This window comes from Sminthopsis crassicaudata, chromosome 6 (assembly GCF_048593235.1).
Source record: "Sminthopsis crassicaudata isolate SCR6 chromosome 6, ASM4859323v1, whole genome shotgun sequence".
In the NCBI taxonomy this organism is placed as follows: Eukaryota; Metazoa; Chordata; class Mammalia; order Dasyuromorphia; family Dasyuridae; genus Sminthopsis; species Sminthopsis crassicaudata.
This window is the reverse complement of record NC_133622.1, coordinates 211,791,245-211,818,938: the sequence shown is the minus strand read 5'-3', so window position 1 is coordinate 211,818,938 and position 27,694 is coordinate 211,791,245. Positions and strand designations below refer to the sequence as shown.

General features: G+C 35.4%; 1 protein-coding gene across 3 annotated transcripts in view; it reads right to left on the bottom strand.

Moving 5' to 3' along the window:
• Window positions 1-27,694, bottom strand: part of NELL1 (neural EGFL like 1) — an 855,798-nt gene that overhangs the window by 415,642 nt on the left and 412,462 nt on the right. For all 3 annotated transcript variants that reach the window (XM_074274304.1, XM_074274305.1, XM_074274303.1), the window contains exon 13: window positions 25,803-25,928. In XM_074274304.1, coding sequence (XP_074130405.1) covers window positions 25,803-25,928 — 126 coding nt within the window. The remainder of the gene's footprint in view (window positions 1-25,802; window positions 25,929-27,694) is intronic.

Sequence of the window (27,694 nt, the reverse complement as noted above, 5' to 3'; positions counted from 1 at the left end):
TCTCTGACTCCAGGTAAGGAAAATAGGGTTAAGTGATTTACCCAGGATCATAAAATTAGTAAATTTGGTTTTGAACTCATGAAAATAATTCTTCTTTATTCTAAGTCCAGCATTCTATCCACTGTCAAGTAGTTACCCTGCCACATAACCTTTGAGGTTCCATCAGTTTCAAGTTACTAAATCTCTTTGATTACACTGAAAGGTATAGAGATAATTAAACCAGAGAAGGTGAGCTTTAGAGAAAATACAATTTCTTTCTACAAACACTTAAAAGAGGTGGAGCCAAAATGGCAGAGAGAACACACATCTTTATATGAGCTCCAACTACTGTCCCTCAGATCAGCACAGATCAAGCCTCTGAATGTGTTTTGGAGCGATAGAACCCACAAATATTTGGAGTCTAACAAATTTCCAGCAGAAGATATTTTGGAAAAACTTCAGGAAAGATTTGTTTCAATTGGGCAGTGGATAGAGGGGTTTGAAGACCAGTACAGGTGCAGTTTAGCTCAGGGAGACCCAGGATGGAGAGGCTTCCTTCTGCTGGGGGAATCTAATAGGAAGCTTATAAATTGGCTACCCTGTCCTTATTCAAAAGCCAGTGGATCAGCAGACTAGCTGTGAAATCTCCAACACAATTATAAAAGATAGTGAATCCCTGGACCCCAGTATAATGAGGGACTTGAGCATGCCCATTCAGTATGGGAAGAAAGCTGGCAGCACCAACTCTAGGGCAGTGTGAAGCCTGTAGAGGAAATTTGGGAAAATATTCCCTTTGCCCTAAGAACAAACCTCAATCTTTAAAAAAAAATAAGCAAAAAAGAACTCTGATTATAGATAACTTTTATGGAGACATAAAAGAACAGACCTCAAACTCTGAGGATATGAAAAGCAAAACATCTTCAGATGAAGCCTCAAAGAGTGATATAAATTGGTTTCCATCTCTTGGAAGAATTCAAAAAAGATATTTTAGGAAGAGTTAGAAAAAAATGGGAAAAGGAAATGAGATCTCTGGAAAAGGAAACAGAAATTGTTGGAAGAAAATCATTCTTTAAAGAATAGTTCTGGCAAAGTAGAAAAAGAAAACTTGAAAAACAGAATTTCTGAAATGGGAAAAAAATGAACAAAACAATTCATTTAAAAGTTCAATTAGCCAAATGCAAAAGGAAATTTGAAAAGCTAATTGAAGAAAATAATTCACTAAAAATTAGAATTAAATAAATGGAAGCAAATGACTCAATGAGACGTCAAGAATCAGTAAAAACAAAACCAAAATAAGAAAAAAATAGAAGAAAATGTAAAATACCTCATCAGAAAAACAACTCACCTGAAAATAGATCCAGGGGAGATAATCTACAAATAGTTAAAAAGCTTCTGTTTCCTCAGCTATAAAATGATAGCTTGGATCAATTTCTAATATCCTTTCCAACTCTAATATCCAACTACTTATGATTTAAACCTTTTGTTCCTGGCCCCAAATGACTGAAGTCGGACTAATGAATGGGAGATAGAGAGGGCAAATATTGGTTTGAGACTTTCAGGATTTAATAGCTCAGTGATTTCATCAATGTGCACATTTCTGCCTTCAACAGATATGGCAGCCTAGCCACTGCTTCTTATCCTGTTCAATTATTTTCAATGTTCTTCCATACTCTAGGTCAAGGGGTCTTAACCCTTTTTCAGGCCATGGGCCTCTTTGACAATCTGATAAAATTTATAGACTCCTACCTGAAATAATGCTGAAAAATGTATTTAAAAAAAAAAAACACTGGATTTCAAAAAAATAAAGATTAATGAAAAAAAGATATAACTTTTCCCATTCATGTTCACAGACATCCTGAATTCTGTCTGTGAACCTACTGGGGATCCTAAGGTAAACAATCTTGCTTCAGATCCTTTTAGCAGGTTGTAGGTCACTCAGATGTTCCATCTCATATTTTTCACTCTTGCATGTAATGAGCTTACTTTTCTACATCATATATTTTCACAAAGACAGGTTTCATTGAAGTAATGAATATAAAACAAGTCTTAGATTCAGAAAAAGGTTGATATCCTACCTTAGAGGCCCCAGGAAATTCTCTCTTTTATTATTTTTAATATCATTTCATTTTTCCAAATATATGCAAAGATAGTTTTCAACATTCACCTTTGTAAAACGTTGTGTTCCAATTTTTTTCTCTCTCCTCCCCTCCCCTATGAGACAGCTAGCAATCCAATATAGGTTAAACATTCAACTCTTTTATATATACATTTCCATCTTTATTATGCTATGCAAAAAAAAAAAAGATCAAAAGTGAATAAAAAAAAAAACAAGGAAAAAAAGCAAACACCAACAAAAGGTGAAAATACTATTCTTTGATCTTCCTTCAGTCTCTATAGATTTTTCTCTGAATGTAGATGGCACTTTCCATCCCAGTCTACTGGAATTGTTTTGAATAGCCTTATTGTTGAAAAGAACCAAATCCATCACAGCTGGTCATCACATAATCTTTTTGTTAATTGTAAAATGTTTCCTTGGTTCTGCTCATTTAACCTAGAATCAGTTCATGTAAGTCTTTCCAGGCTTTTCTGAAATCAGTGTGATCTTCAGTTCTGGAATGGAACAATAATATTTCACTACATTCATATTCTATAACTTATTTACCCCTTTCCTAGATGAAGGGCTAAATTTCCAGTTTCTAGGACAATTCTTTATAAGATACAAACCAGTTGTACATATGCACTGGTAAAAAAAAAATATTCACTCTCCTGTTTCCTACCTACCACCACAAAATTAGAGACAGCTGGAAAGTATAGTGGATATAGAATCAGGTATGGGATTATGACAATCCATCTTTGTGCATTCAAATCTAATTTCAATCACTTCCTAGCCATATGACCTAGAGCAAGTCACTTAACTCTGCCTCCATTTCTACATCTGTAAAATGAGTTAAAGAAGGAAATAGCAAACCATTCCAGTATCTTTGCCAAGAATACCCCAAATGAGGTCACCAAGAGTGAGACACAACTGAACAACAACAAAAACAAAATCATAAGTCATATATAGAAAAGAGCAAAATTCAAAAAAGGACATAGGTATGTAGAGCATAACTGATACTATCCTGTTGAATTTGATATATATTTTAAAAAGAAAAGGAAAAAAACTACATCTGAGAGTCATGTTTCATATCTAATATTCTCCTTTTAATTTTTTGCATCTAGAAATGTCCATACTTACTCATGTTTATCAAGTTTATAAGGAAAAAATGGGGGGAAAAGGGATCACAAGTTTGACCTGTGCAAAAAACAAAAACAAAAACAATAACAAAAACAAAACAATATAAGAAAACATGAACAGTTTAACCATACAGTGGTCCTCAAACTTTTAAAATAGGGGACCAATTCACCTGTCCCTCAGACTGTTGAAGGGCCAGACTATAGTAAAACAAAATCTCACATTCTGTCTCTGCCCCTCAGCCCATTTGCCATAACCCAGCGGGCCACATAAACATCCTCAGAGGGCTGCATCTGGCCTGCGGGCTGTAGTTTGAAAACCCCTGGAAAGGGTCTGAAAATGTAATTATTTGATTCATGAATTCAAATCAAGTAGCATGACATAGTAGCTAAAAAAACAAATTCGTATTTCATATTCAGGAAAATGGAGATTCAAATGTCTCCTCAGCCATTTACTGTGTTTCTGAGCAAGTCAATTAAAAAAACAAAAACAAACAAAAAAAAAAACGCTGTGCCTCAGTTTCCCCATATGTAAAATATGATGTTTGACTCAGTTGCCTCTAAGGCCACATCTAGCTCAAAATCTAGAACTATGACACTATGAATTGTCTGTAATTTGAGGTATTCAGGAGATTAAACACTTCTTTCTTGTTGTTCAGTCATTTTAGTTGTGTTTAACTCTTCATGACCCCATTTGAGTTTATCTTGGAAAAGATGTTGAAATGTTTGCCATTTCCTTTTCCAACTCATTTTACATATGAAGAAACAGGCAAACTTAAGTCTGTTTATGGTCTTAAGACTTAAATGACTAGATTAAACAGCTACTAAGTGCCAGAGGCCAGACTCAAACTCAAGAAGATGAGTCTTCTTGACTCTGGAGTCCAGTACCCTATCCACCGTGCCACCTAGCTGTAAGGAAGATTCATATTCCGGTTGTAGTTGGGCAACCATTCTGAGAACTCTACAAGACTTGAATCCTACTCTTTGTTCAGACATCAAATTGTTAAGTGGCCTAACCTAGACATTTAACTTCTCAAGGTCTTAGTTTTTCCTCCATACAGTGATATAAATGGAATGATCTCGAGGATTTTTTATACCATGAACATTTGATGAATCATGGTTATTTAACTGTAGCATTAAGGCAGTTTGCCCTATATATCCCCAATTTCCATTTGATGTTTTCCTGCCTCTGGAAGCTCATTTAAGTAAATTTATTATTGTCCTCTTTTTTTACAATGACCTCTATGTGGTACATGGGGTAGGATTAGGCAGATTTTACTGAAAGAGAGATTTAAGACAAACTACAGATTCATCAATGTGACATTTAAAGCTCTATCAGTCTGGCTCTGGTCTAACTTGCTAGAGTAGTTTGACATTAGCCTCTGCCCTGTAACTCATCCCAGCAATCTAGGTTCCATTCCAAACTAGTTGGCCTGCTGCTATTTGATCTCAGCATCCCATTTTTTTATGTGCCATTGTATCAGCTGCTGCCCATACTTAAAATCCATTCTCCTTTCTCTCCTAGTTGAACCACCTCTTGATCATCATTGTTTACTGAAGAGATAGAACATCCTCCCCTTATTTTATATCAACTCAATCAATGCCAAGTATTTATTAAATATTTACTTAATATCAGACACTGTGCTAAGTGTTGGGAATACAAAGAAAGGCAAAAATGGCCCCTTCCATCAAGGAGTTCAAAGTCTAATGGGAAGACAACCAACATGTAAATAACTAGCTTTATATAGAACATTGAAGGAGTAGATGGAAGGTTAGCTCATGGAAAAAGGCACTCAAAGCTACAGGGACCAAGAAAGATATCCTGCAGAGGGTAAAATTTGAGCTAAATCTTGAAGGAAGCTAATGATTCTAAGAAATTGATTTAAGGAGAGAGACCATTCCAGACATGGAGAATAGCCAATGTAAATTCCATTCGACCCTGGTAAAACATAAGCTTCTTGAGGGCAGATAAAATTTTTCATTTTGTCTTTGGACTCTTTATATCTAGAACATACAAGGGGTACTTAATGCCTGATTTGGGGATTGAATTTAATTTAAGGTTAGTAGGCTGCACTCCTTCAGTACTATAGGTTATGAATATAATCTTGAACAAAATTTGGTGATTATTACAAGATATTATTTTAGAAAGTTCTCTCAGGTTTCTGTGAATGAGAATAGGACCACTGCAACCCCTATTGGCATATACATTACAATAATAACCTAAATGAAGATTTAGGAAGAACCAAAAATATTTGAAGAGCTGGGCAAAGGCTGAATGGTAACTTCATCAAAAGAGTGGGAAAATTATTTGAGTAGAATGGATTCTCCACATAGATTTTAACCACGTTATGTTTTTGTTTAGTAGACTACAGAATGGCCACCAAAGTATGTCCTTTGATTTATGAATTCCTCTAATAAATTATAATATATCGCCCAATCTTTTATTCTCTTTTTTTCATTATTTTGACAAAACCACTGCAATGAGAATAACACTCTATTGGAATAACCATGCTTAAATTAGTTGAATTAACTAAAACAGATCCATATATTCCCTAGAAAATGATGGCCCACAACTAACAAACCACAATAAGGCAGCAGAACTTGACACAAAGCAGCAAGAGAACAGTAGCTTCCTACTAGTTTATGGCATGAGGAAACTGACTCCTTATTGATTATTCCTGTGAAAATAGCAATGCACTTCCCATTCAACTAAAGCCATTCTAGAATTTGGAATTATTTGTTTATTGTTTTTAAGCTTCTAAGTGCTGCTGCTTTGCAATGGTATGTCATATTTCAGATGGATGCAGCAGGGTGCAAAAAAGCATATGTGGCTTGTTTATCTAATAAGATACCCTGGAAGGAATAGAGAGAAGCCCAAGATAAAACGGAAAGACCACTGGATTTTAGAGGAGTTACAGGATCTTGCTTTAAGCCTTAGCTCTGATTCTGAGCAAACTAATTCTCTCCTCTGGGCCTCAGTTTCTGTAAAAGGAAGAAGTTTGACCAGGTAATCACTAAGGTTCCTCTTAGCTCTAAATCTATGATTTTATGATAACATGAAAGTTGGATTTTGAGTCAGGAACACCCAGGCTCAAATATAGACTTTGATCCTTTCCAGATCTCCAGATCTGTGACACAGTCAGATACCTAATTACACAGGGCTTCTGCAATTCCCAGGGTCTCTCCTACTAAAAGATTCCTAGATCTGAGTTCGAATCCAGACTCTTCCAAGTATTACCTGAATGACTTTTGGTAATTCATTTTGTAAAAAATTTTCATACCCTTAAAATGAGGGAGAAAATGAACTAGTGACCAATACAGTCTTCTTCAGCCCTAAATCTATGACCCTATGACCTCTCATAGATGAACTACCACTTGCTTTGGAAGAGACTTTCCATACCAGGAATTCCCAGCTGATAAAAATCACAGGTCCTTGGGTAAGGGAAGGAAGCAGATTTATTTTTTACTCGAGCCAGAAACGAGACATGGAATTGGAGTTAGTTAAGAGGCAAAATGTAGATTCACTTTTCAATCATTTGCTTATTTATCTCACAGTGACAGATTCCCTTCCTCTGCCTTTGGTCTGACAGGGGAATCATCATCTTTTTTCCAAACTCCAGGCTATTGCCATGGAAATGAACGTGATGTAATAAATTCATCATTATGAGGACTATCAAATCTAGTAGGTGGGTAATGATACCACTTCACATTTAGAATCCTTCTAATACTTTATAAAACATTAACTTGCTAATCTGCTCTGTGTCCCCAGGGAGTAGCAGGGCAGGCACTGGACCAGTTCAACAGATAGGGAGACTGAGAAAGCAATTAAGAAATTTCCCCAAGAATACAGAGGGAAATTAGGATTAAACTCTGGGAATATAGTGCTTTCAGACTTGTAGTCCTTGGTGAATATTCCCTCTTTGTCGCACAATGGAACAGTTTCTCAAAAGCAACAAAAGGAACATCTGTGCTGGACAAATTTAATCATTTTTCTTCAGGCTCAAGATCTTAGACTTATATTTACATAGAGTGAAACCCTATTCTATTATTTGCTGAAGAAATAAGATCGTCATGCCTTTGAATAGGTCTCTCATGGGCTGCTTTATATAGTGCATATTATGCCCAGATCTTTACTAAGTGCTTTGTTATCTCATTTCATCCCAAATGATCCCAGGAAATAGATCCTTTTATTATTTCCATATTACAGATAAAGACAATTGAAGCAAACAGAGGTTTGACTTGCCCAGGATTACACACAACTGGCAAATATCTAAGGCTAGATTTGAATTCAAGTCTTCAGGATTCTAGACTCAGTGGTAGGATACCTACATGTCAATTGGACAATTATCAAATTGTCATTGGATAGTAAAACTTATCTCTGTGTGTGTTTAGGAGACAATGGAATGGGTGATATCTGTTTATTCCCCACCCCAGCCAGTAAGTTACCTTAAGTGGTATCTCTAGTGAAGTGAATAGCCTCAGGGAGGAAGATCAGAATGGAAGCATTTTTTTTTTTTTTCTGATATCTGATCTCTGAGTTAGGAAAAGATCAAAAATTAGGATTTTAAGTACAGAAGATACACTCATGATATAAGAAGAAGCAAAGGAGTAAATCACATAGACCATAGATGATGGTAGCAGAGGTTGTTATCATGATGTTTCTGCCAAAATCAGAAGTGGTCTTTAAGAATAAAATGGAAAGGAGCAGCTAGATGGCACAGTGGATAGATCCAGCCTCAGACACTTAACACTGCCTAGCTGTGTGACCCTGGGCAAGTCACTTAACCCCAATTGCCTCAATTAAAAAAAGAGAGAGAGAGAGAAGAGGGGGAGAGAGAGAGGGGGAGGGAGGGGAGAGAGAGAGAGAGAGAGAGAGAGAGAGAGAGAGAGAGAGAGAGAGAGAGAGAGAGAGAGAGAGAATGAGAATAAAATGGAAAGAGAGGCTCATACTTACTCCCACGGTGGATGCTAACTTCTCAAGCCCTCCCTTCTCCAAGGCCAAAATAATCTTATAAAGTCTACTGACATATGACCATGTCATTTCCCTAATAAGAATCCTTAGCAACTCTCCATTGCCTGAAGTGATGAAAAAGAAATGCTTTCTCCCTTCTCATGTCACTTAAGGTTGAACACAATCTATTTCTTATATGCCTTTCCAGCCTTATTCCATAGAACTCCCTTTCAAATATGCCATATTTTAGACAAAAAGGTTAGTAGCATTTTCTCAAATTCAAAAACCTATCTCCAACTTCTGTTTTTAGATATGTTAGAAAAGCAAGGTATAGGAAGTGGTAGAGGGGCTGGATGGCCTAGCATCAGAGGCAGAGGAAGCTGGCATTACTTTATAGACAATAGGGAGCCAATAAGACTTTGGCGGCAGAGAATTATGATGAGACATTTTACGTATAAGAAGTATTCTGGCAGTGATGCTAAGGATGAATTTGAGGGGTGGATGAAATACTTGCAAGTAGAATACTGCTCTAGTTAAACAATGAGGTAACCCTGTCAGAAGCCAATATCAATGGAATAGAGCAAGGAGAAGAGATTTTATGACAGGCATATTGTGTAGTGCTAGAAAGCTAGATTAGAGATTTGAAGGTCTAAGTTCGAATCTTACCACAGACACTTGCGAGCTCTAACAGGACAAAATTATTTCAATTCCCCAAGTATCAGCTTCCTCATCTATAAAATAAGAGGGCTGGACTTCATGGACTAAAAGGATCTCTCTAGCGTTAAAATCTGATTTGGTAGGAAGAGGATTGGTAACCAATTTTGAAATAAGCAAAGAAAAGGTTTAGTTGATGATTCTAAATAAATGTTTAAATTATCCTAAAAAAATGAAAATGGAAGTCACAAACAGGGAAATTAGGGGAAAGGGTGAATAATGAATTTGGACATGATGAGATCTTGGTGCTGACAGGAAATTTGAGCACAAACGTACCATAGGCAAATAAAGATCCACCCCCCAACCCCCACCCCAGAGCCAAAAAGTCAAGGAAAAAATGGCATAGAGATTTGGGAGGCCTTTGCATTGAGATGACTCGAAATTATGAGAATAAGAGAGATTGAGGAGAGAGAAAAGAGATGCTGAGGTAGAGATTGTTATTGTTCACCCTTCATTGTCAGTGAGGACCAATGATATCACAGTATTATTTTAAAAATTCAAGCTTTCTGCCTAATTCAACCATATATTAAATAATATGACTTGTACTGCATGTCACATTTTAGGAAATATATTGATTTTCTAAGAGGCATGTAGATGATACAACAGATAGAGTTCAGGCCTAAAGTCATAGATACTCATATTTCTGAGTCCAAATTTCACCTCAGACATTCATCAGCTGTTTAGTACTGAGCAATTCAATTAACTATGTTTGCCTCAGTTTCCTCATTTGTAAAAAGGAGCTGAAAAAGAATATGACAAATAACTCCAGTATCTTTGCCAAAAAAAACCCCAAAAAACCTCTAAATGGGACAAGAGAGATTCATACATGATTGAAATAACTCAACAGAAGCAAAAATTGTTTTCTTGGAATGAGTCAGTAAAATGCAGCCAACGTGATGAAAGGATAGGAAACCATACCCTGTGGAGATGACTGAAATAATTAGGGAAGTTTATGTTGTAGAAGAGACCAGGATGGGATATGAGGGGTTGGGGAAGAAAGTTGTATTTAAATATTTGAAGTTATTCCCCATCAGAGGAAATAGACATACTCTGCTTAATTTTAGAAGGCAGAATTGGGACCAAAAAGTACAAAATGAGAAAAGGTACATTTAAATTTTGTGTCATGAAAAACTTTCTAACAATTAAAGCTATCCATAAGTGAAATGAGCTATCTCAGCAGATCTTGTAACACAGGCTCCATGGTGACTTCAAATAATATTGTAGGGAGGATTCATGATTTAGATGAGCTCTGAGGAGCCTTCCAGATATTAGATTTTTTATTGTTTTATTCCAAGACATATGATTAATAAGCAGATTAATAAAACCTTTTGAAGTTTTACCCAGATAATAGCCATCAAGTTTGAGAAATAATACAGTGGAAAAAACACTAAATTGGGAATGAGAGGTTCTAGGTCCAAATCTTTCCTGTCTAACATATTGCCCGTGTAGACCTTCAGTAAGTCAGAGATTAGGAGCTAGAAATCAGATGCCATCAAATTCAAAATCCTCTCATTTTTACAGATGAAAAAACTGAGGTCCATGAAGGCTAAATGATTTTCAGATCTTGTGATTTCCTGTACTACACTGCCCCTTAGTTTACTTATCTATGAAATGAGGGAACTGAATTAAATGAGTTCACAAGAGATTCAACCTTTCCAGTTTCAAATATATAATCCTAGGTCATCTTTAAAAGTATAATTTGAAATAGTGACTTTTGACTGAATGTGTGATTCCATTAAAACAAAGAAGTATCCATAAGAAATCTCCACCCTTAACAATGAAGATGGTTCTTGTTCCACAAAGTCTTAGAGAACTGTTCAATATATTGAAAGTATGAGTGAACTGGACCTTGTGGTCTCTCAATAATAATGATGTTACAGAAAAATCTCCAAAGATAGATCATCTCTTTTGCTCATTGGTCCTCAGAGCATAACCATCTATTCAATAATGATTTGGGAAAAGACACAACTCTTCTCTATCTCCATTCACTTCCTGAATTATCTGCAATCAGTTTGGATCCCTGAATATCAAGATTCAACAAAGATTGAATTAATTCAAAGACTGGATGCAGAAGGGTGGCTTTTGCCAACAAGAATTCCAAAGAGTTTTCAAAAAGAAATCCAAGAAATGTTTCAAAGGAACCCATGATTCAGTTCTTTTTCCATAGAAATCTCCTGTTGTTCAGAGTAAGGGACTTTGAGCTCTTGCCTCATAATGCCTCCTGAAAATTAATAAAATATTATCCTGTCTCTGAAGAGATGCAGAAGTGCCTGAAATATTCAGTAAAACAAACCCTACCAAAGAAAAGTAAGAGAAAAACAAGATGAAGTTCACCTACATTTTTTGTTATTGTCCAGTCAGTTCAGTAGTCTCTGATTCCTTCTGACCCTATTTGGGATTTTCTTGGCAAAGATACTGGAGTGGCTTACCATTTCCTTTTCCAATTCGCTTTACAGTGAAGAAACTGAGGCAAATAAAGATAAGGGACTTGCCCAGGATCATACAGCTAATAAGTTTCTGAACTCTTTCAGACTTGAGGACCAGCATCATAACCATCATAGGTAGTACACCTAGCTGCCCATAAATTTTAGTAGTTTACAATGAGGTCAAATGGTAGAACAGAAAAAGCCCTTAATAGTACCAAATTATATATATCAAACTTAGTTCTGGATAGTTTATCTGCTGTTTTAAAGCTATGTGACCTAGATAAAGGATTCGATTCCTCTCAGCCTCAGTTTCTTCATCCATTAAATGAGGATGATAAAAATATTACCTAAAAGCTAGGTGGTACACAGTAGCACATAGGACATGGACTCAGAAAAGTCTCACTTCAAATCCAGCCTTACCTACTAGCTATAAAACTTTGGACAAGACATTTTATCTTAGTTTACTTCAGTTTCTTTACCTATAAAATGGTTATCACAATAGCATTGTGTAAGGATCAAACAAAACCATAAAGTACTTAGTATAGTACTTTGCATGTACTAAGTGCTATATAAATGTTATTTTAATTATTAGCACAAGGGAGTTTTGGAAGATAAAATTAGATAACTAATCCAAATACTTTATAGAGTTAAGTGTTATATAAATGCCACCAATTATTAACATTAAAGACAAGAAAAAAAGCACACTTTAAAAGGTAATCTTTTAAAGTTTTAAAGAACAAATGTTTAATTGCTCTACCAATATTATCTGTAACTCTGATCATTCAAAGATCAAAGTGTTTTAAAAATAAGAACAGATGTGGAATTCACCACGATTTATCATCATTCCTGCAATTTATGATATTTGTGATTTTCAGAATTGTTTACAATTGTCATTTAGATATTTGCATTGTTAGAGTTGGGCTCCAGGATTTATATCATTTTCTATAGTTGAGTTAATGAAGCTAACAGCCAAATAAATACATCTTTTTAGTTGGGATTTCTCCATAAAGACAAACTTATACAGATAATTATGTAAAAGAAAGCTTAAAGTCCAGAACTTATTTCTTATTTATTTGTTTATTTTCTACGTCCCTTCCTTTCAAGCTCTCTCTTTTCTCTTTTTATCATTATGTCTTCTTCCCTTAATCCAGTCCTTCACTTCCTTTCCCTTCCTACTTCTCACTTCTCCTTCATACCTTCACCCCTCTCTTTTGTTCTCTTTTCCTACCCTTTATTTCCCTTTCTTTTCTGACTCCATTCTTTCATTTTTTCCTCTCTCCTTAAGGTTTTTGAGAGAAAGGATTGTTTTCCTACCCTTTCTTTGTATTCCTAGAACTTATGTTCTTATTAAGTGCCTGTTAACTTAATTTGGCCTCCTCCTTACTCTTTTACCTTTTTACTTTGATGAGCCAGTTACCAGTCCATATTTGTTACTGAGTCCTTGGTGAAATATTAAGGTCCATCACCCTTTTCTTTTGACTTTAAAAGTTATCTAATAACATGAGAGGCCTTTTGAAAACCTTGATTTCTGATTCACATAGCACAAACTAATGCTATGCTTGTTTATCAGTCTATATCAGACCTGTTACTAAGTGCTCTTCCTTGGGGATTAACAACAAGAATTCCAAAGAGTTTTCAAAAAGAAATCCAAGAAATATTTCAAAGGAACCCATTAACACACTTGCATTTTGTGGGGATTATAATTGCCCAGTCTACAAGAAAAACCATCTAGGCATAACCTTGAGTCAATGATTCTTCATTATTAAAAGATTTGTGGTTCCCTCTATCTGCCCATATCTTCTGATCTGAGATGCCTTCTTTTTTTTTTTTTTTTTTTTGAGATGCCTTCTTTTTCCAAGGCTTTATTTTATTGAATTTAATGCCAGATTTGATACTTGAACACTCTAGAAGGACTACAGAAAATAGTGGATCTCACTGGTTGACAGATCTTGCTTTGAGGGCCAAAAAATGATATTTCAGCCAAATATTAGTCCATCAACAAGAGGGTCTTGAGTTGGCTGAAGCATGGGATATCTCCACTGATTAAGTGGCCATAAAATGGTCACATGTTCATATTGGACAAAAGAGAGTGGAATGGAGGTACAAAAGAAGTTGAAGGATTTTCCATGTAATTCAGTCACCTCTGTCATGCTAGGTGTGGTCACAATAAAAAGGAAAAACAAGAGTGGAGGGCCTCTCGTTATCTTCCTATGATTAAAAAAGTGAGTAATTTATAGATCTGGGGCCTAATGTATAGAATTTATAATCACCATCCCTATGGAATCATAGTAAACTTATTAATAATGATTGGAATAGATTAGAGATATCAAAATTTAAAAATAATAGAACCTAAGCAACATTTCTCCTCCAAACTGCAAGAGAGATGCTGAGGACAAATGAATTGGCCAAATGATGATAAAGTCCATTCCCACTGCCAAACTATAATGATGAGAGACTCACCTTCTTTGCTAAAACCTGAGTGTTTAGGGACCGATTGCCCAATTCATTTGTCCTCAGCTTTACAGAGTCAGGTCTTCTCTCTCAATTATTTATCAATAACAGGGAAAATGGAAACACAGCAGATGCAAAAATAAAACAGAATCAAGGTGTTTTCAGCTCTGATTGCTTAGAGGTAGTTTCTAGCACTTTCTTCAAGGCTTTCTACTTTCACTTTGTTGAAATAGAATTATAAGCCTTGATGGAAAATGGGCACCAAATTCCCTACTCACTGTGCTCAAAGATCACCTTTCTGAACTCTAGTCACCTGCAAGGAAAGATGTTGCCCCAACCTGGAGTCTACCATCAAAGCTGTCTTTGCTGCTTAAAAGAACATAATTCTCCACTGACATAACAGTCTGACTTCTAACAAAATGACCATCAGGAAAACAAGCATGAAGCTATGGAAGTAAGTGAAAAGTTCTCTGGCAAAGAGACCCATTGCAGAAGTCATGATTTCACCTCTGTGCAAGTGGATGACATTAAGCTGGCCTATTTAAGAGTCTCTGTTATCCATTTTTGCTCTCACTTATATCAGACTGAAGATTATAAGCCACAAATTTGAGATAAATCGAGAACTTGAGGGAACACTAGAAATTAAAATACTGGAAAGTAAGAGGTAACAACAGAGGGCAGAGATGGCCGAACGAGCCACTCTACTGCAGTCTGAGACCTTATAATACAGGAACAAAGCACAGCTAAAAAGGTGATAGGAATTGGAAAAGGACAGAATTCACATCTCATCTTGGACACAATAACTGCAGGAAGTGGTCAAGGGCACATTCAAATCCCTTAGTACCCAATGAAGGGACTTTATAAGAGTTTCAAAGGCACTGCTGAGATGTAATGAAACAGGCACTTTCTAGAGATCCAGAATCAATGAATGAATGGGTAAACTAAAAAAAGGAAGAGGAAGAGAAAGAGAAAGAGGAGAAGGGAGAGGAACAGAGAGGAAAGAAGGAAGGAAAGGAGGGAGGAAGGGAGGGAAGAAGGAAGGAAGAAAAAAGGAAGGAAGCAAAGAAGAAAAAAGGAGGAAGGAAGCAAAGAAGGAAGAAGGAAGGAAGGAAGAAAGGAAGGAAAGAAGGAAGGAAGGAAGGAAAGAAGGAAGTAAGGAAGGAAAGAAGGAAGGAAGGAAGGAAGGAAGGAAGGAAGGAAGGAAGGAAGGAAGGAAGGAAGGAAGGAAGGAAGGAAGGAAGGAAGGAAGGGAAGAGAGAAACCAAGTATTTTTTAAGATTAAGAATCTCTAAGATCTACCAATTATGCGCTATAGATTCCAATTCACTAATTTCCTCAAGGACTAAATATCTTATAGTTCTGATACTTTGGTGGTAAATGAAGAGTAATGTAGCAAAAAAATTGCTGTAAAATAAAAACTAAAGGCAACAATACAAATTTCTTTTTAAAATAATATGGTGACTAAGATCCGGGAAACTTGACTAAACTTATGCTCGGAACCCACTCCAAATTCTCAACCAAAGATGATGGGTGCTAAGAAACATACAGGAAGGTTCTCAGACATTCAATTCCCAGTCTCTACTAGAAAAGTGATGTACTTGCGGGAGACCCACGGGCGCACGCGCGCACACACACACACACACACACACACACACACACACACACACACACACCATCACCACTACCACTATCAGCAGCATCAATAACTTTCATTCGTAGAATTTTGGAATATGTAACATTTTAGATCTCCAGATCTCTACTCCTCCAGTACCTAAAGTCTGAGGCCTGAGAGAGTCCTAATCCTTGGACTCAGAGAGCCTGCATATTGATGGTACACATTTGAAGGTAAGAAACTTGAATAGTGTCACATTTCAACAGTAAAATTTAACTGAACAATTAAAAATATAGGGAGAACTTTATGAGCTAAAAAAAAACCCAACAGTGGGCTATGTTATGGAGTAGTTAAAACAGTGCTAGAAATAATTTATCATAACAAAGAATTGTAAAGAAATAAACACACTTGTACTATATAATGAGATTTTAAGTCAGTCTCAGAGGATTTATCAGTAATAGCCTTTCAAAGTGGGAATTAAAACAAAATTGAGAAATATCTGAATAGGCAAGGGAAATCCTTATATGCAGTCAGTAACCTATATGCAACAAATCCAAATGGGAATACTAGAATCATTCCAGCAATTTCTTAGGAAAATATAATGTCCTTAATAAAGGAGCTTTATAAAAAAGACTTAATTTAGACTCTAAACTTACAATTCCAAATATACTAGCCTATGGAAGCATTAAGGAGCTTTACTTGATGAATTTGGGTCAAGGATAATATAGGATTAATAGTCTCATGATCTAGTACCCTGCAGGCAAATATCATGAATCTCCCTGGTTTCTCAACACCTACTGTAGTTAGCCACTTGCAAATATAGATTTGACAAGTATAAAGATATAGGTATAAACACTGTACATAAGTGTGTATGTGATATATAGAAATATAGAGTTAGAGATAGAGATTGGTAGCTAGATATAGATGATCAGTAAGAACCAATATACTATAAAAGTCTGGGGTAACCATTACTAAGCATCATATGTAATGATAAACTGGAACCTTTCCTAGTAAAGTCAGGAGTGAAACAAGGTTACCCATTTTCACCATTACTATTCAATATTATATTAGAAACACTAGCCTTGGCAATAAGAGATGAAAAAGAAACTAAAGGAATTAGAATAGGTAATGAGGAAACCAAATTATCACTCTTTACAGATGATATGATGGTATACTTAGAGAACCCCAAAGATTCTTCTAAAAAGATATTAGAGATAATCTACAATGTAGCAAAGTTGCAGGATACAAAAATAAATCCACATAAATCATCAGCATTTTTATATATCACCAACAAAATCCAACAGCAAGAGATACAAAGAGAAATTCCATTTAAAGTAACTATCAATAGCATAAAATATTTGGGAACCTATCTGCCAAGGGAAAGTTAGGAACTATATGAGCAAAACTACAAAACACTCCACACAAATAAAGTCAGATCTAAACAATTGGAAAAATATTAAGTGCTCCTGGCTAGGTCGAGTGAATATAATAAATATGAAAATACTCCCTAAACTAATCTATTTATTTAGTGCTATACCAATCAGACTCCCAAGAAACTATTTTAATGACCTAGAAAAAATAACAACAAAATTCATATGGAAGAATAAAAGGTCGAGAAATTGAAACAATTTCTACTCATATGAAAAGTTTCAAATCATTGTTGATCAGAGAAATGCAAATTAAGACAACTCTGAGATACCACTACATACTTTTCAGATTGGCTAGAATGACAGGAAAAGATAATGATGAATGTTGGAGGGAATGTGGGGAAACTGGGATACTGATGCATTTTGATGGAGTTGTGAACAGATCTAACCATTCTGGGAGCAATTTAGAAATATACCCAAAGGGCTATCAAACTGTGCACCCTTTGATCCAGCAGTGCTATTAGGCTTATATCCCAAAGAGATATTAAATGAGGGAAAGGGACCCACATGTGCAAAAATGTTTGTGGCAACCCTTTTTGTAGTAGCCAGAAACTGGAAACTAAGTGGATGCCCATCAATTGGAGAATTGCTGAATAAATTACAGTATATAAATGTTATGGAATGTTATTGTTCTGTAAGAAACAATCAGCAGGATGACTGCAGAGAGGTCTGGAGAGACTTACATGAACTGATGCTGAGTGAAATGAGCAGAACCAGGAGACCATTATACACACTTCAACAATACTATATGAGGATCAATTCTGATGGAAGTAACTCTCTTCATCAATGAAAGGATCCAAACCAGTTCCAACTGATCTGTAATGAACAGAACCAGCTACGCCCAGGGAAAGAACACTGGGAAATGAGTATGGACCACAACATAACATTTCCACTCTTTCTGTTACTGTTTGCTTGCATTTTTGTTTTTATCTTCTCAGGTTATTTTTACCTTCTTTCTAAATCCTATCTTTCCTGTGCAACAAGATAACTGTATAAATATGTATACATATATGGTATTTAACATATGCTTTAACATATTTAACACATATGGGACTACCTGCCATCTAGGGCACGGGGTGGGGGGAAGGAGGGGAAAAGTTGGCACAGAAGTTTTAGCAAGGGTCAATGTTGAAAAATTACCCATGCATATGTTTTGTATATAAAAAAGTTATAATAAAAAATAAATTAAGATAAAAGAAAGTTTGGGATAGAAACAAGACCTGATTTGCTGCTGATCTTTTTTGGCACAAATAGCTTATAGGTCTGGAAATACCCTTTCCCATTGTAGATTGGCACCTACTTGGGGAATAAGTTGCCCCTGATTGACATAGCTAATATGAGTCAGAACTGGACTTGAACTAATGTATTCTTGGCTGGAAAACCGGCCTTCTTTTCAAGTCATCACACTGATGTTCACAGAAATAGCACAGCATGAATTTGATCATGCCTTCTGTGTTAGATATTTTAGCATCAGGTCAACTCAACATCAATGCAAATGAATGTTGATGATCATTGAGATAAAATGTAGCTTTTTATATTCTAACATAAGCAAAAAAGTGCCATTTTTTTTCCTGGAAAACTGTGGGAAATGTTCTGTTTTAGGAACATAGTAGAAAGTGTATGGAATTTGGAGGCCAAGGCTCTAAGTTTGAATCTGGTTCTTCCACTTGTTAACCATATAACTTTGTATACTTGGCTTACTTCTATAACTCTACTTTCTCATGTTTAAGATAGAAATAATACCCAGAGTAACATTGTGAGAGTCAAATATGAATGGACATAAAATTCTACGTAGGTGTCAGCTATTGTAGAAGGATCTCAGAGAAATTATTTTTTCTGTCAATAAAGAAAACTATGTAAGTTATAGTGGGGTTGTGATCTATATTAATCTCTACTGAAAGGAACTGATTATCCACATTGATGAAATCATAAATCCTTGAAATACTGAAGCATTATTATTAACATTATCATCAATATCAAATGTTCATTATATCAAACTTAGTTGTAGATTAGCTTGTTTCTTTTAACAAATATATTGGAGACTATTATTTCAGACAACAATGATGCTGGACAATTAATATACAAGTGGATCTGGGTTCACATCAAATCAAAATATTTTCCATCGATATCAATCATCATCAGTCCAAGCCTGCCCATTCTCTTGTAAATGACCTCCAATAGATTTTCCATTTAATGTGCCAGAAGCATGATTTACTTTGACCTGATTCAAAATGAGGATACAGGTAGAGCACCTGGGCTGTTCCTATATCATCCTTCTCAATTCTTGCCATTTAACCAGTCCATCTTCTTTTTCATTAAACATTTTTCTAATGAGATTTTTTTTACTCCTTTAAGTGCCTCATTTGAAAAGAAAAGTGACCTATTTGAAAGGAAAAGAAAAGGAAAGGGGCTGTATTGCCCAAATGGCAAGTTCCAGTGGGTCCCCAGTGGAGCAGCTCCTACTGCTATTCACAGAAGTTTTTCCTTTGGTCTCAGAGAACCATAACATCAGGGAGGTGATGTTATGATATGAAAGTGAATTGGGTTTAAGTGATGAAGGGCTGTATAACGTCACCAGCCACTTACTTCTCCAGAGTAATTGGATCTAGGTCCAATGGCAAGAGGTAGACCAGTCTTCGATGCAATGGGAAGACCCAATCTTTTTAAACTAAGGTGATTCAGAAAGACCTTCTTGGCCTTTTTAAAACTAAGGCCGTGTCTCATAGGCATTTCATGATTCTGTTTAGTTCTTGTTTGAATTAATTACTAGTTGTATAGTTAATTCTCAACATACATATTAATGTATGGGTTCAATAGGCTGGCCATCCAGCCTTGTCATATATTCTTTGTGCCTGTTATAATCCATAAAAGAAAATATTCAAATCAACTCCCCAAAACTTTCAACAATTTTATTGCTCATGAAACTCACTATCAGAAGGTAAAGAAATTCAATGTATAAAATATCTATGAGTTCACTTATTAAGAAATAATCAGGACATACATAACTAAAACTATAAAGTATTCCTTACATAAATAAAGGAAGAAAATAATTGGAGAGATATCTGTAGTTCACTATTGGATCACAGCAATATAATAAAAGTTATAAAAAAGTCAAAAGTTAGAAATTTAGTGTAAAGTCAATCACAATGCCAAGGGGTTTTCCTAAAAACAAAATTTTAAAATCTACACAAGATGATAAGAAAATTAACTTGAAGGAATGAAAAATAAAATTCCTCAAGGAAAAGGATTTTTTAAAAGTATGAATAAGAGAAAAATTGTCAAATTTCAATTTTTGTTTTAATCATCAAAATTTCAGTGATTAAAAAATTAGAAAAGTTGATCACTGGAACCAACTAGACAAGCAAGAACTCAAAGATCTCAAAATAATCAAACACCTAATTCAGTAAACCCAACAAAATGCACTATTAGATAAAGAACTCTGGAATAATGATAATATTTATCTGCCTCGTGTATACCATAATGTTGCTATAAGGACAAAATATGCAGTAGTAATAATAGAAACCACAGAAACAGCAGCATATAATTATTATTAATAATAACTGATATACATTCACATAATGATTTGTTTGCAAAACATTTTAATTACTCATGAAGTAATACATGTAAAAAAGCTTTGAAAACATAAAATTCTATGTAAATATGAGTTTCTAGGATCACTATTTATTGTGTGTAACTTCTTTGACTAAAATCCTGGATTTGTTTGCTTGCAAAATATTGTCAAAATTCCTAACACTTGATTTCCCTTTTTCCAGAGAATTTAAACTGTCATATGAACCTCTTTTCAATAAAACTTGTGCTTTTTTTCTCCAAGCTATTATTAGGCTATTATTATTTTTTTATGTAAACTTTCTTAGAGTGTACATGCTCCCTCCAAATTTTCCTTTTTAGCACATGCACACACATAAACACACATACACACAGACACACTTTTAACAAGGCAAGGAAAACCACATGTTAGCTCATTGTGCCTGTTATTTCTTACCTTTATGGGAAATTTTGGCACAAAAATGAATGTCTAATATCTGTTATATTGTGTCTCATTTTTGCTGCAAATCACAATTATGCTTTCTAAACTGTGTGAATGGCCAAGGATACTTTTTCAACAGAAGGGTGAACACTCTATAAGCTAAGAAAGTATGAAAATAAAAGACTAGGTTCATAAAACTCAAGAGCAAAATTCTGTTCAGGAAAAAAAAAATGGAATCCCCTAAAAATATAATCTCTGGGCCACCCTCCTACTTCAAAGTTCATGGAAGATGAAGAACAGGGAAAGTGATTTAGACATACACATGGATTAGGAACCAAAAATACCAATGAACGACTGCAGGTCAATTGCTTTAGATTAGCCCCTCTAAAAGGGCAAGGAGAACATTCCCAGAAGATGTTATAAAGCTCATAAGATGTGTTGTTGTGTCAAGAAAATATATTGTTACTGAACAACCCTAAGGCCAATGGCTCTCTTACTGGATGCCATACACTTCTAGGTAATCATTACTCTATTAAACTCCTTGTAAGATTTTTTTTTTCCTTCAGAGAGAGGAGAGTCCATTTCAATCTGAACCAGGTAAAGTTTTCATGGACAGGGAAGAAGGAGAGAAGTCCTGCGATCCTGTTTCCTCAACCTTCCTGTACCACATTATTATTAAGCACTTTTTTTACTGAGCAATTGCACGAGGTAGCTTCTTGAAAAATGGATTCCATACACATAGGAATTAGAAAGGGGATTTCAGAAGGGACTTCCGCTGCTTCCAAACTTGATAACTATCAGGTCCTGCCTATTTTTCTTAATGTAAATTGTACTAAGATTTTATGAATAGCTCATTGGGAAAATTGACAATGTTATTGGCAGGCAATTTATATCGTTTCAGAAAAATTGCATCTGGGCAAGCTTTTGCCCACATATCACTAACAATATTAATTCTTCACTTGACTGGTATTGGTTTTCATTCTTTTCTCTAGTATATACAAAGAGGGTGGGAGAATTGAGAAGTATTCTTTAGCTTTTAAAAAGTTAATACTTCCTGTATAGATTAGGTCCCACAAATTCCACACACCAGGTGATCAGATCTTCTCTCTGTTACACAAACAGTAATCACATTTCCTATTCTGTGACTTTACACAGGCTCTTCATTTAGGTTTTGATGGCTCAGAGTGAGTACAAATAACAAATGATTTTGTTCTGGCCTGAAATTCTGAGCATTTTACCCTCCCAGAATGATTCTTTTGTGAAAGCAAAAGACATGTTTTGCCTCAATTCTTATGTAGACTTTAATTACTGAATGAGCTTTGCTTAAGACAAAATGATGCTTGGGAATGATCTTAGCTTAAAAAGGCCAAGGTCTCCCACTGCATCACTAATCATCCGGACCTTTGTCTTATCTCTCACTGGACTCCAATGACTTCTGAGAAGAACGAGGCTGATTACTTTGCACAGCTCTGTCTCACTTAGTTTCAATTCATTTGCAAGTCAAGATATCACCCTCCAGATGTCATTGGTTTTCTTTGAAAAGGAAAGGACAAACAACGATTTCACAGGGGTTGAGTATTTCTAGGAAAATTTGAGAGATACTTCCATAAATCCTGAGTGACTCCAATTTCCATCTCAAGCTAAGACTGAAAATATAAACTATTTTTTTTCAGACAACAGACCTCACACCTCATGTACCCTGTTGGGTTCAGCTGAACTGTGGCCCTTCTCATTCAGAGCTCTGTGCTCTGCAGCCAGAATTCCTGGAGCACAGGATCCCTGGCACAGGCAGTGTTCCTGCTGCTGTTTCTGGGAGCTGAGCCTGGGCCAAAGGCCCTGCGTGCTGGAGAGTCCAATTCCTGTTATATAAATTTGCATAAAGCAAGAACTGTTGGTAAATGCCTGATGGCAATATGCTGCCCATTCCCCCCTCCTTTTTTTTTTTTTTTATTTCTTACCTGAAAAGCTAAAATAAATTCATTAATTTGGTAGAAGGGACTGCTGACAAGCTCCTAGATCCAAAATAAATCTGTGAAACCATGATACAAAGACTTCCTCACCCAAAATGGAACAAAAAAAGATTTATCATTGAAACATTTGGATAGAAGTCCTCTGGGTAATGGCAGCAGCCACTAAATCATTGATTTTGTTTCTAGTCTAGAGAAATCTTTGAGCTCAAGAAGTGTCGAATGTCAATGGTGAAATACTGAATATAAGAACATACAAAAAATTAGGAGCTGTCCCAAGAGAGATTTCCACATCATACACAGGATTACTAGATGTCTGATGGATTGTAGAAATAATCATTTGGATAAAAACATGATCCCGATAAAAGAACCTCCAAAGGAAGTCCTATGGGAGTTCAATAGCATCCTATTCAAGCCAAAGTCAATATTCTCACATGTTACATGTCCAGAGGGCCAACAGCTCAATTTCAGGTCATTCTACTCGGGGCAAACTCAACTCAAACTGCTCATAGCATCTTGTCTCCCATGGACCCCAGGATAGAGAAATGAGTGTGGGTCAGGGAAAATATTAGTTGAAGCTACTCGAGATCCACTCTCATTCTGGCCAATGAAAAAATCAGAAAAATATATCACATAATCTACTAAAATCTCTCAAACTCTTCTGAAGAAATGAGTGATCTAAAAAGTGACCTTATTCTTTTAGACATCTATTACAAAACAGACCATAGTGAATCCTGTGGAAACCTAGATGAACATTACTTTAGGACAACATTGGGAAGGGAGCCCTTTTTGCAAAGATGAATCCCATGGAAAACAATAGATTTGTAGTCAGAAGACTCAGATTCAAATCTTTCTCCTGATATCTACTACTTACGTGACCTTGGAGAAATCATTTCACCTGTTTAGGCCACAGAGTTCTTACCTCTAAAAAGATTTGGAGTAGAAGGGCTCAACTGACTAAATCTATAACTGTACCTTAATTATCAGTCTGGAAGCAGTTAGATGGCACAGTGGATAGAGCATTGGGCTTGGAATCAGGAAGACATTAGCCCCAGACACTAGCTTTGTGAAGCAAGTCACTTAACCCTATCTGCCTCAGTTTCTCTTCTGTAAAATAGATGAAGAAGGAAAAAAAAATCTTCATTACAAAGATAGGCTCAGAAAGAGTCTTACATGACTGAAACAACTTAACAACAACAATGATTCATCTACAAAAATCTCCATAAAACCAGAGACATTCCAAGCTGTGAGTAGCAGAGTTTTTTTTTTAAATCTTAGAGATCTTTGCAATTTGCTAGATGAATTCTTGATTCATTCCCTAATCTAGTCGATTTCTTCATAACAAAGAGAATCATTAGACATTCTAGTTTCAGTTTGATCTGAAACAAAAATTCACGCTTCATGTTATATATAAATTTTATGGTATTAATTCAACCTTTATAGGTTAGAACAAGAACAATTTCCCCTATGTAGTCACCTCTTGTTGGACTGTATTTATCTAAAGGATTTATGAGTACCAAAAGATATTGCCACTCCCAAATGCAAAGTCCTGGAGATTGCTACATTTATTCACATAAATTCTATATCCTACTTCCCAGTCATATTAATTATAAAGTGTGGAAAATAGGAAGAAACCATAATACATATTCACTTTGCATGACCTTCAGAAACTTGATTAATTATAGGAATTCATAATCACTCCCCCACACTACCACCATTTATTTACTAAAGAATAGTAAATAAATCCAATTTCACGACAATCAGTTGCAAAGTCACAATGCATTTCTCTTTCCTAATAAAAGGAAATTCTTCTTTCAGAAAGTTCATGTATTCTTTAAATGATCATTCATAATTAAAAAACTTTACTATAAGAATTTCAACAGAAAATTGCTGTGTAGTTATGCCAATATTTTTATTTTAATGAAAGATACATGGACTCAGGAAATGAGTGAAAAGTGATTAAAAGTTTGATTCTGTTTTGTTTTCAAGTTTTAATCAGCCTATCAATAAGCATCTGTGAAGTAGGACCCACATTCTAGTCACTGTGCCAAGTGCAACGAATAAAATGAATGAAAAATAAAGTTTGACATTTGTAAATTGAGATTAGCACACTACTAGAATGTAAAAGGCATTTAATAAAAGCTTGTTAAGTTGACTTGCACTTCTCTGGTGTATGGGAAAGACACCACTTCTGATTTCAACTTTCCTCATAGTGTCAATTAATTGTGTCCTACACTTTGTGACCCCGTTTGGGATTTTCTTGACAGAGATACTGGGGTGATTTGTCATTTTTTTCTCCAACTAATTTTACAGATGAAGAAACTGAGACAAACAAGTATTCAATGATTTGTCCAGCTAGTAATTGAGGCTCGATTTGAATTCAGGAAATGAGTCTTTCACTTCAAGTCCAATGTTCTATCCACTGCACCATCTAGCTACCTTGAAAACAAATAGCAGCTTCAAATAAGTGGTACCAAAAATCCACAATTGACTACTTGTAGTGGCAACAACAGATCACTACACTCCAAAGTCAACACTGGCAGCTTAGAGGAGAAAAGAGGGAGATGGAAAAGAAAGAAAAGTCAAGAAATAATAGCTTATGCTTAGTGATCCTTTCATTTAATCCCTTTGTTGTTGTCCATCTTCCTTAATAATTTTTTTCTTTTTTAAAATATGAAATAAGAAATGAACTTAGGTTCATTTCTTATTTCATATTTTAAAAAAGAAAAAAATTGAATTGTTATCAAAGGAAAATAAACTAAAATTTAATCTATCTTTGAAAATAAACCAATATCTTAAAGCTCCAGACCTATGGTTATCATTGCAAAAAGGCAGAATAAAGAAGCAAATGTTGATTTATTTTGTATGTAAACTGCAAAGAAAAGGAAGAAATTCAAGAAGCATTCATGTAAATATAGAAATTTGTGCACCAGGAGAGTTTGATAGAATGAATCAAGGCGAAGATAATATAGTGGGGATTTGGTGATAAGTACAGATATAAAATTGACTAGACATAATAACAGCACAATATTGTTCCTTCACTGCTTAATCCTCACCTGTACATGAGAAGTCATCCACACGGATATATCCTGGGACACAGTCACAACGATACGATCCAGGCAGGTTAACACACACCGTGTTAGCATGGCAATAGTGCATCTTAGCAGCACATTCATCAATATCTGAAGGAAAAAAAGAACCAGAAAGAGATCTATCAATGAAGCTCCCGATGCTTAATGAAGAGCATGATAATTTTGGAATAAAACACAAGACAAGGACCTTTTAGAACAATCAAAATTGGTTTGACATATTAAGAGCAAAATTTGAAGTACAAAACTTAGCACATGCATGGCACTGATTCTCAAATAAACAAATAAATAAGTATGTATGTATGCATGTACATATATACACATATGTTTAAGAACAATATAGATTAAAAAAAATAATTGTTATCATTCTAAGAAGCAGGGAGGCAGAGTTTTGCTTCTACCTTTTCCCTCTTAAAACAGATGCTCTTTAAAAACGCAAAGCCAAGGCTGTGTCCATGGCTTTGAGAAGTGGTAATTAATATTTATCACATGTCCACCAAACATAACATAGTTTTGCTTAGAAAGATCAAGGGAATAGGTACAACAGTACTTGTCTTTCTTACTAAAACATGTTTTACTCTATATGCTGCAAAATGCTGTCACAGAGGGGCTCATTTTGCCCACACCAGACTGCTGACATAGCAGCTGTAGCAAGCATGCCCAAAGACATGATGCAAATTACTGTACAGTTATTCAGTGATCCTATGACACATCCTGTGGGATATTATAATGGGATGTTCCAAAACAATTCACTATATTTAATGGGGGAGGGGAGGACCATTTATGTTCTCTAGTCTTGATGATGAGAACTGAATTAATCAGCAACTAGAAGTAAGTAGAATTGCATTCTGGTTGTAGTCATGTAAGCTAATACACTGTTGAAAATTAGATTATATCTACATTAATAGTAGGACAGCTAGGTGATACAGTGAATAAAGTGCCAGCTCTGAGTCAGGAAGACCTAGGTTTAAATCTGGCCTCAGTTACATACAAGCTGTGTGACCCCGGGCAAGTCACTTAACTTAATTTGCCTCAGTTTTCTCATTTATATAATGAGATAGAGAAAGAAATAGCAAATAATTCTATTATTTTTGACAAGAAAATTCCAAATGGGGTCGAGTCAGAAATGACTGAAATGATTGAAAAACAATAACAGCAATTCTAGTAATCACTTTGAAAAACCTATACTTTGCAAAGAAGGTATAGAATAAATTGATGGATTGACTATATACCTCTAAAGATCATCATTGTAATATCCCCTAAAATTATTAGATAATTGCTGAATATTAAAACAGAGTATATAAGTAACTCATTCCTTTCTGTTTCTAAAAGGAAATCTCTCTCTTTTTTTGCAATTAAAAAAATCATAGAGGAGGAAAACAGAAAAGGTAAAGGAAAAGCAAGAAACAAATAAAAGAAAGAACAAGAAGGTGAAGACAGAGGAGGAGTTAAAAAAGCAATTACACCAGTTCCCTTCCAACAAGGTCTTCAGAAAGCCTCACATAGATCGTTAACTTTACAGAGACTTGATTTTATTTACATAACATCCAAAAAAAGGGGGAAAAGAAAAAAGAAAGCATGATAATTATAGTACACTTTAAGATCTTTTCTTGAAGAAAAGTTGTATAGGTATCAATAATTCAGTCAAAATATGTAAAATTCTTACATGTTCCAGGCATTGTACTAAACACTGGGGATAAAAGAAAGATGGAAACATGGTCCCTTCTGTCCAGACAACATTAAAATGGGAGGAAGGACGAAAAGAGGGAGAGGGAGAGGGGAGGGGAGAGAGAGACACAGACACAGAGAGAGACAGAGAAAAACAAAGAGAGAGACAGAGAAAGGGGGCAGAGAAAGAC